Source organism: Rhinopithecus bieti, unplaced genomic scaffold (assembly GCF_001698545.2).
Source record: "Rhinopithecus bieti isolate Rb0 unplaced genomic scaffold, ASM169854v2 scaffold_30917, whole genome shotgun sequence".
NCBI lineage: Eukaryota > Metazoa > Chordata > Mammalia > Primates > Cercopithecidae > Rhinopithecus > Rhinopithecus bieti.
Window position 1 is genome coordinate 51,316 of NW_016813304.1, and position 10,935 is coordinate 62,250.

The following is a 10,935-nucleotide window of genomic DNA, read 5'->3' on the forward strand; positions in this document are numbered from 1 at the left end:
AATAACAGATGACACAAACAAATGGAAAACATTCCATGCTTATGGATAGGAAGAAAGAATATCATGAAAATGGCCATACTGCTCAAAGTAATTAATGGATTCAGTGCTATCCCCATCAAGTTACCATCAACTTTCTTCACAGAATTAGAAAAAACTACTTTACATTTCATGTGGAACCAAAAAAGAGCCCGTATAGTCAAGATGATCTTAAGCAAAAAGAACAAAGCTGGAGCCATCATGCTACCTGACTTCAAACTATACTACAAGGCTACAGTAACCAAAACAGCAAGGTACTGGTACCAAAACAGATATATAGACCAATGGAACAGAACAGAGGCCTCAGAAATATCACCACACACGTACAACAATCTGATCTTTGACAAATCTGACAACAACAAGCAATGGGGAAAAGATTCCCTATTAAATAAATGGTGTTGGGAAAACTGGCTCTGGACCCCTTCCTTACACATTATACAAAAATTAACTCAAGATGGATTAAAGACTTAAACGTAAAACCTAAAAACATCAAAACCCTACAAGAAAATCTAGGCAATCCATTCAGAACATAGGCATGGACAAAGACTTCAGGACTAAAACACGAAAAGCAATGGCAACAAAAGCCAAAATTGACAAATGGGATCTAATTAAACTAAAGAGCTTCTGTACAGCAAAAGAAACTGTCATCAGAGTGAACAGGCAACCTGCATAATGGGAGAAAGTTTATGCAATCTATCCATCTGACAAAGGGCTAATATTCAGAATCTACAAGGAATTTAAACAAATTGACAAGAAAAAAAAAATCCCATAAAAAAGTGGGCAAAGGATATGAACAGATATTTCTTAAAAGAAGACATTTATGTGACCAACAAACATATGAAAAAAAGCTCATTTTCACTGGCCATTAGAGAAATGCAAATCAAAACCACAGTGAGATACCATCTCATGCCAGTTAGAATGGTGATCATTAAAAAGTCAGGAAACAAAAGACGTTGGAGAGGATGTGGAGAAACAGGAACACTTTTACACTGTTGGTCAGAGTGTAAATTTGTTCAACCACTGTGGAAGACAGTGTAGCGATTCCTCAATCATCTAGAACCAGAAATAACATTTGATCCAGCAATCCCATTACTGGGTATACACCCAAAGGATTAGAAATCATTCTACTGTAAAGACACATGCACACATACGTTTATTGCAGCACTATTCACAATATCCAAAACTTGGAACGAACTCAAATGTCCACCAATGATAGACTGGATAAAGGAAATGTGGCACATATACACCATGGAATACTATGCAGCCATAGAAAAGGATGAGTTAATGTCCTTTGCAGGGACGTGGATGAAGCTGGAAACCATCATTCTCAGCAAACTAACACAGGAACAGAAAATCCAACATCCCATCTTCTCACTTGTAAGTGGGAGTTCAACAATGAGACCACATGGATACATGGAGGGGAACATCACACAACAGGGCCTGTTGGGGGATGAGAGGCTAGGGGAGGGATAGCATTAGGAGAAATACCTAATATAGATGATGGGTGCAGCAAACCACCATGACACGTGTATACCTATGTAACAAACCTGCACAAATTCTGCACATGTATCCCAGAACTGAAAGTATAATTTAAAAAAAGAAAAAGAATACTCCTAGCAAACTAGGTGTAGAAGACAATTTCCTTAAATTGATAAATTGGTGAACCACTGAAATTGTGCTTTAAACATTGGGAACAACATATGAAAGTTCATTATCCCCAGACATGTTAACATTATATCACATATATTAACAGCTACTAAGGCATGTAAAAAAGGAAAAAAAGAATATAAGAACAGAAAAGGAAAAAATAACTACATTGTATTATTCCTAAATTATGTGATTGTATACCTAAAAAATACAAAAGTATCTACAAATTACAACTAGAATAAGCAAGAGAATGTGGCAGGCTTTGGATAAGAAACCAACTTTAAAAAAAATCCTATGTTTCTATGTATAAACACAATGAAAAAAATAACTAAAACAATCATTTACAACAGCATGAAATAGAGCAAGCACTTTGGAATAAAGTTAATCAGTAACAGAATACAAGACCACTCAAGAAAAAATTACTAAGCTTTATTGACAGACCTAAATAAATGAGATATGTCTTTGGTGTATCAGGAGACTCACTGATAGAATAAATGCAATTCGATTCAAGACACCAACATATAGGTAGGTTGGGGGGCAGTACATATGTATGTAACTTGATAAGTTGATATTTCCAATTTATTTGCCAATGTAAAGGGGAAGGAGAGCCAAAATTCTCTTTAAGAAGATGGGAAGACTTGCTGTAGTGGGTATCAGGGCTTATTATGGAGCTATATTAATTAAGACAGCATTGTTAGAACTGGGAATTACAAACAGGTCAGTGGAAGAGAAAACAGAACCCAGGAACAGATCCATGCACCAATGAAAATGTGGTTTATAACAAAGATGTCCCTACCAAGCAGAGGGGAGAAAAATTTCAATACTTTTTGCTGGGGAAAAAAATGAGTATATAGGAAAATTATAAAATAGAATGTTACATCTACCTATATTTTTAAAAGGTAGATTAGAGGCTGCAAAGCTTCATAATTTGCCTTTGATATTTCAGAGATAATAATAGAATTGGAATATAATGTATAAGATATAATGGGTTTCTGTAAATATTGTAAAGATGTTTTTCTCTCTCTCCCATTTGTATGATTCCTCCAGACCGAAGGTCTCCATGCAAGTAAAGGATAATTGGAGAATAGATGAAGTTCTAGCCACTAGGATGGGACAAACTGATTTCATTGGTGTAGGGGAAGAGCAGCAACAATATTTGGAATGGAACACCTTAGAACCTGGAGGTGTGGCGAGTGAGGAGAACAATTCATGCTCTATTTTTTCTCCTAGATCCAAAACTTCGGCCTGGCAAAATAATTATGTGGTCCATGGAGTCTACGCAGCAACTGCAGCTGGCAGACTGACCCACAGCCTGGTTTGTTATGCCTGTCTACACACTATGGAAACAGAAAATCTAATGTAGACATAGCAGGTCCTGAATTGCTTTGCTCTGCCTGATGCCATCAATAGCAGCCTCCTAATATGGAGCCTTATCATATGTATACAAATACAATCACGAGCACAACCTTGTTTCAATTTGATACAAATCTGCAAGCTTCTCTTGATGCCAGAACAGCCTTGGAATATACCATGTATGAGAATAAGGCAGCTACAACTACCAGTGAGACTGCTCACCTAGCTTAATCAAACTAATGCAATGGCTAACCAAATAAAATATAACAGTAAATCCAAAATTAGAGTGACCTCTACTCCTTTCAGTTACATGTTTGCTTGTGGGGAAGAGTGGACTGCTAACTGTCTCTTTACTGGGGAGGAGGACTGCTTTTGGCCCATCTTTATTTATTTATTGCCAGTGACATCAAAGAATGGCAGGTCATTTTAGGCTCCCTTGTATGGGTTCTAATGCATAAAAGACCTAGTCCTTCCTGGAACTTACTCAGTTGACTAAGTCAGACCCCTGTGGGAATGTTTGAAATCAATACTACACATTGGCCTCATCCCATGCTTGGAGTTTTGTTATTAGCGGCCTTAATTAAATGGTAGATGAGATTAATTGAACAGATTTGGTCCCAATCTCTGTTAATCAGAGTGGCCAGTGGAGTAGCATATTTATGTGAAAATTCACCAGAAGCCAAGATTTTACTGTGTAGAAACAAGGGGTAGACATTTTGGGGAGATATTCTTCCATAGGTCTTTCTCTCCCCTACATGTTTGTTAACAAAAATAGAAGGCCCTGACAACTCTTTACCTGGGCCATTTTCCAGGGTTGCGTTTGTAATGAGCAACCTTGAGGGACAAAGAGCAGGCTTATTACTGCCTCCCGTAAAATCCCGGGTCTCTCAATCTCTATCTGGACCCTCTTCCATCTGGACCCTCTTCATCAGCCCTGTGAGACTTGGGGGACAAAAGGAACTGACACAGACATGCTAATACTCATGCTTTGCTCTGCTACAAGCAATAAAGTCCTTTGTCTCTGATAAGTCTTGTGAGTTTGGTTTTGTTTTTTGGCTAGCATCCATGAAACAATAACAGGTGAATTTATTAGGTTGTAAGTAGGATAAAATTAAATCTCAGACCTAACAGTTACATCATTGTCATTGCTATTATAAAAATATATAGTCAATGGAAATATAAAAGCTTCATTTTCTTGGAAGAGCCGGGGAGATTTCTCTGGAAGACTGTTAAATTTCTAAAGGATGATACATGTCATTATGTCTGAGCTTCCCACACCAGAGCACAATTCTTGACCCTGAGGTCAATAATTCATGTTGTATAAGTGAAAATGTACTAGCCAGTATCAGTTCAAAATTAAACAAAAATCTAAATACAGAATTGAACATAAGAAATGTCCACAACACAGAATGTGATTTTATTAGATTACAAGCTCCTTAAGAACACAGTCTTTTACAGATAGAAGATAATTAGTAAAAATCTTCAATTTAATAAAAAATTAATTCAAAGACAAGTGGACTATCTGAAGAATGATAGAACATGGAAGACCCAAACCAGGTACCACTTGAATACTAAGCATCTGTCCAAGGTACTAAAGGGGACACAAAGAAATGTGAAATATGGCTTCTATAGTAAAGAACATGCAGTACATTGATCCATTTATTTGAAATTTAGATTCTTTTTTCTGAGAGTAACTTACCTTCTAGCCCCATTTAGTTTGTATCCTCTCTCCATACACTAATTATCTTCTAGCTATACTAGCTACCAAATAGGCATCATTTTCTTAATGGAAAACTATGAACTCACCCGAGTCTCTGAATGCTACAGTTTGAATATCTCAAAGCGTCACATAGAATTTTCACTCCATCATCCTGCAAATTGTTGTTCCCAAGGTCCAGGCTCCTCAGGTTTGGGTTGTATACAATAACAGAAGCCAGATCCAGACAACATGCATTAGTGAGAACACAGCCCATCAATCTGTAAGAATTACAATAGGAAAAGTGAATCCTTCCATTGTGAGGCTTAATAAGTTTCCTCCTAGGAGATACACCCAGGTATTTGAACCTCTTTTCTATCTACAATCCAGGACATACATGGGAGGGTCTAATTTATCAGTAAAAACAGATGGGATTTCTTAATGAGCAGAAGAAACCAGCAGGTAAAACTGTTGTCTTCCACAAACAGGTTGTTATCTACAGAGCTTTAAAAATCAAGGGTATAAACATTTATTTTTACCAATACTTAAAAAAAATGAATATAAGCTTTCCCAAGGAATCAATAGATCTCTGTGCTTTCAGTTTTAATATATCTTTAAGTGAAAAAAGTTTCCTGGAATCCATCTCAAAGTATTATCTTCAGAGAAGAAAGCTACATATAAAAAGATATTTATTCCAGGTCCTTTGCGTGGTATTCAAGCGCACTCACAATCTGACCTCAAGCTTTCTCTTTCCATACTTTGTCCCCACATTATTTTCTAACCACACACATGAATTTTTCTCCAACTAAACCATATTTGTTGTTGTTTCTCTTCTATTCTCTCTCCTTTCCTTCTGTTTAGCATATCCCCACATAACAGAATCTTCATCATTTTTCTAGCCTAAAGTAACTCTGTCTCCACTGAGAAGTCCCAACCTTAATCCCTGAGACTGTTGTCATATCCTTATAACACTGTATGGAATACATTGTAATTTGCTTTATATTTATTTCCTTGTAATCAGCATTTTACGTTATTTGGGGACAAAAGCATCACCTTACTGACTTTTAGTTTCCTTAGCATCTAGTTCATACTGGTTGAAAATATTGGTTAAGAGAATTGACATGGTCTGCACAGAGGCTTTGGAAGGTAACTAAGAAAGTACAGCTTTGTTCACAGCATTGCTAAGGAGAGAAAGTTGGCTAGCAAAGACCTTGAGTATATAGGTCACTTAGAAATTGTATCTCTGTAGTTAAATGAAGACATTGGATTTAACAACATCCATTAAGTAAATCTTTGTCTTCCAGTTGAATAATGATGAACAAAATTCCAGAGAATCACAAAATAACCCATATTATCTACACTTTCCTAAAGTAAGTAAAGGTATTGATTGGACTCTACAGTGTAATTGCCTTCGTGTTTATAGTTGTCACATTAAACTATTAAACTCATTTGGAAGTTTAGTTATCATGAGTCAGTCTGGTCACGACAAATACTTCTGGGTCTACCAAAGAGCTTGACTTTACAGATCTGAAAAACTATGCTGGGGTTAGACCCTTAATGGCTCACAAAAGTTACTGGTCACTTGGAAGGCCCTGGTAGGAAAGGGAGCTGAGATTGCTAAGTGATGCCTCTGTCTTGATTCACGCTGGCCAAAGTATTTATGCAATGAAATACAAAATACCATACAGTCATTAAAATAATCAAGAAGATAATTTGAAATAAGTATTTAAATGTATTTCTTCTTTATTCTCAGCATGCACACCTTGATAAATGTATTTCTGAAATACTATCAAGTGAAAAGGAAACCCCAAATCATATCCATACAGCAATCAAAATTATGTATACACATGCAATGCATATATATGTATACTTGCTCACAGACTGAGAAAACATAATATTAATGAAAATGGTTGGAGTTTAAAAATGTGTAGGACATTGTTAAAAATCCCCTTTCCATTTATTTGAAAGTTTGCTTAATTATAACCTGAGTTTAAATATAAATCTAAAAGGAAAACTAGTAGATTACAATTTCAGCTTCATGGATAAAAGTAGAAGACATACAGTAGATTCACTAGGGCACAACCAAGGAAAGAATAAAATGGCTACTGTTCAGCAATGGATTGTAGGATGTTGTAAAAATCCCCTTCCCAATTTCTTTGGAAGTTGACCTAATTATAAACCTGAGTTTAAATACAAATCTAAGAGAAAAACTAGTAGAGAACAATTTCAGCTTCTGGATTAAAAGTAGAGGACACACAGTAGATTCACTGGGGCACAACCAAGGAAAGAATAAAATGGCTGCTGTTCAGCAGTGGAATGTAGGATGTTGTAAAAATCCCCTTCCCAATTTATTTGGAAGTCGACCTAATTATAAAACTGAGTTTAAACATAAATGTAAGAGAAAAACTAGTAGAAAACAGTTTCAGCTTCTGGATTAAAAGTAGAAGACACACAGTAGATTCACTGGGGCACAACCAAGGAAAGAATAAAATGGCCACTGTTCAGCCTGATGCCTCTGGTCCTTATTACCTGAGGAAAGTTTATTAGAATTACTATGGTAATTATTTTCAAAAATCTGATGAGCAGACTTCCCCAGCTTGTCCCAGGCAGAGGGAAAATCAGCTGTATATTCTTTTCTCTGATAGATACTCAGTTCTCAGCCTTTCTTTCAGTATCTCCCCAGACACTGTTTTTGAAACTACACAAAAGGAAAGCAACAGAAAACCTACTCCAAGTCCTGAAGATTACAGCTTGGATGCCGAAAGACATCACACAGAAGCTTCACTCCATTGTCTTGTAGCCAGTTTGATCCTAGATCCAGATGTGTCAGGCTCTTGTTGTGTAGAAGGGAAGTTGACAGATATTCACTGCTAAGTGAAGTGAAATGGCAGTGCCTCAGCCTACAGGAAGGACAATGTGAAGAAAGATGGAATTACTGCTGTACTGTCCAGAGATTTCTCTCTTTGAAAAGATTTCATGATTTGATCCCTTATCTATTTGTCAACATTCCATTTCAGATGAAACACCCTCACTGCCAGCCTGTCTCACTTGGGAAACAGATTTACATCAAATTGGGCTACAAACTAGACTCATATTCTTCAGCATTTTTCTTACAATAAATCAAATGCTAACCTCATTACATTACACATATACATAGTTCTCTACTGCAGAAGTAGCTCCATGGACTAGAAGAACAGGTAGATGGAGTAGAATAAGAGTAGTCACAATAAAGTAAGTACTCTTTGTACGTAATAGAAGCGGCATTTTCAAACAGTAAGGAAAATCCATATTATGCCATTATTGCTTTGGTACAATAGATCTGATATATGGGGAAAAATAAGTTTAAGCCTTATAACAAAATAAATTTGGAATAATTTAACATGTAAATGTTAAAAGTAAACCATAAAGAGTATGAGATGATATATGTGTATTTTTTTTAAAAAAGAAAGGTATTTCCAATTACGACAAAACTTCTTGAAGTCATGAGGCAGAATTTGACATCACAAAATTTTAAATTTATCTATTCTAAAATGACCATAAAGTTAGAAATAAAGCAACATGCTAAGAAAATTGTTTGCAATATATATAAAATAATAATGTATATGTGATATTAATAACTATAATATATAACATATATAATAGAAAACATCAGGAAAAAGCAGCCTATGAAGAGGAAATTCCTAAATATAAAGGATCAAAAACACTTGAAAAGATGCTCAACATTTAAATTACTTTAAAAGTTACTTTTCAACTATTTAATTAATACAGGTCAAAAGATTATAGATGTCCAATGAGGGTGTTAAAGTGCAGGTCCCTAGACTGCTGCTGGAAATATAAACAATCTATCTGGAAGGCAACTTAACCATATTTAATCAAATTAAAACCTTGGCTTATTAATTCAATGTTTAGAAAATTATCTAACAAAAATGAATAGAATAATCACAATGTGATTCAGACATACAACAGAGTGCTGTATTTCCGTTCTGAGCTCAGATTATAGAGTAGGATAGGTGGTAGGCTTTAGTTCTGAATTCATCATTTTCTTGTGAGATATTAAGTAAGGTGCATTATCTTCCTAAGGCTCACATTCCTCATCTGTAGAAGGAGGCCCCTCAAAATAGGGTGGCCAATTTGACAGCATCAGATACTATTTTGCAGAATAAGCATGTTTAACACATGATCCAGGGTAGAGTTAGGACACAATAAATGTCAATTATTAATGTCATTTTCACCTTCTTCTTCATTAAGGATAACTGGGAAAAAGCAAGGAACAGACTGTGTTCATAACATTTTACTATTTTAAACATATTTCAAAATGTACAATATGTATTGAGGATAAAACTTGAAGACACTTACACAAGGCTCTGCAGAGTACACTGTGCATGTTGCAGGGCATCACTCATAAACTTTACTCCACCATCTCCTAAGACATTGTCTGCCAAGCACAAATGTGTCAGTCTTTTATTGCTGATGAGAGCCAAAGAAAGATCCTCGCAGCCAGCCTCTGTGAGACCACAGCTTTCTAAGCTGAAAAAGAAACAGAGATGAGAAGGGATCTGTCAATTCCCAAAGCTCATGCTCCTCTTCTCCTTCACAGGGAAATCAGTGGTGCTTGTAACCCCCATATCTTGACTATAAAATTAACCTCAACAAACCTATTTAAATTACGAATTCCATTGCAGCTGTTTGCAGGATATAAAACATGGAAGGGGAGAGGGGAAGCTTAGAAAAGAATGAAAGTAAAGAGCTCAATCAGAAAAAAATGATAGGTCTAAAAGTGAAGTAAAAGAGAGGGAAGTAGAGGAAGAGAAGGGGGATACATGTAGAGCTTATTCAGGATTGACAAATGAGTCAGTTAGTGTCAAGACCCAAGCAGTTCCCCCATCAGATCATAATTAAGCTACACAGAACCAAGCAAAATGACTCTATGGAAAACAAAACAGAAACACTCACGACAGTCTCTCTAGATAACACTTTGGATGTCTTAAGGCCTCACACAAAAGCTGTACTCCATCGTCCAACAGATTATTGGTTGACAGATTCAGAAATATCAGGCTCTGGCTTCTGATGAGAACATTAGATATACTTAGACAACAAAATACAGTTAGGTTGCAGGATTCCAACCTGGAAAACAACACAGAAAAACAAGAATGACCATTCCTTAGAGAAGAAGTACAACCAATACCCACCAAGCCCGAAGGTAGGAAGTTTCCTAATCTTTGGGATCTTGCCTGAAAATCCAACTTCTCTACATGGAAAAAAAGTTGTTTAACTAAAGCATAAGGCTCTGACAGAGTTAAGGAGGGAAGGGAAAGAGATTGTTTATCACATTCCCACCCCCTTTATTCCCTATAAAATATATTTGAGAGCATTCAAAATATCTTTAAAAGGTAATCGTTTTTAGTCTGGGAGGAATTTCCTCAAACTACAACTTAGAAGATATGGCTTGAAGGATGACTGTATTCTTCTATACTCTGACTTCTGAAACAGAACAGAAATAGACAGGAAGTTGGGAGCAAAAGCTGTGTCTCCCGTGAACTCATTTATCTATGAGCCCATGTTTTCTGAGGAATCCAGTCCTTAAGAGTGAAAAACAATAAGTAAATCACAAATAAAACAAAACCATTTCTAAAGATTAAGAGAAACAGAAAAAGCACATGTAGAGAGACTCATATTTAGAGACAACTTGTGCCTTGTACATGGTTGGGAGTAATACTAACCCATTGTAATGAGCCAGGCAGCAGCAGCAGCATTTCTGATATTTGGTATTTTTCTGGGTATTCCTTTTAATCAAGGACTTACCAACTTGAGTCACTCAAGAATTGTTTCTTTTCATCAAAATCAGGGTATATAGAGGAAGGGACAGGAGAAGCTTCCTCCTAAGCCCAGAATTAGATCTTAATAGAAGACCTAGAACATAGCCTAAGGCTGAAAAAGCTCAGCTTGCCCAAAACCACAATTACTTTTGCACCAACCCATAACTAATAATCGCCTTAAGTTAAAAACAGGCAATAGTACTTGGAAGTTTCTGGACATAAAGGTACAGAAAGAAAAATGAAAGAAAATATATCCCACTTACGAAGCAAAATGGTACCGAAAACATTTTAAAAGTTTCTAACTGTAGATACAAGTATTAAATAGTTGGTAGTTCATTTTTTTTTATCCTTCCCCTGAGTTATGGGTTTCTTGAGATTTTTTTTTTT

The 10,935-nt window shown here is 36.1% G+C and overlaps 1 protein-coding gene across 1 annotated transcript in view; it reads right to left on the reverse strand.

Annotated features, from left to right (window-relative positions):
• Positions 1–10,935, reverse strand: part of NLRP14 (NLR family pyrin domain containing 14) — a 54,970-nt gene that overhangs the window by 4,385 nt on the left and 39,650 nt on the right. Inside the window, exons 7-10 of the mRNA XM_017847967.1 lie at positions 9,686–9,856; positions 9,089–9,259; positions 7,462–7,632; positions 4,843–5,013 (exon numbers count right to left, since the gene is read on the reverse strand). Coding sequence (XP_017703456.1) covers positions 4,843–5,013; positions 7,462–7,632; positions 9,089–9,259; positions 9,686–9,856 — 684 coding nt within the window. The remainder of the gene's footprint in view (positions 1–4,842; positions 5,014–7,461; positions 7,633–9,088; positions 9,260–9,685; positions 9,857–10,935) is intronic.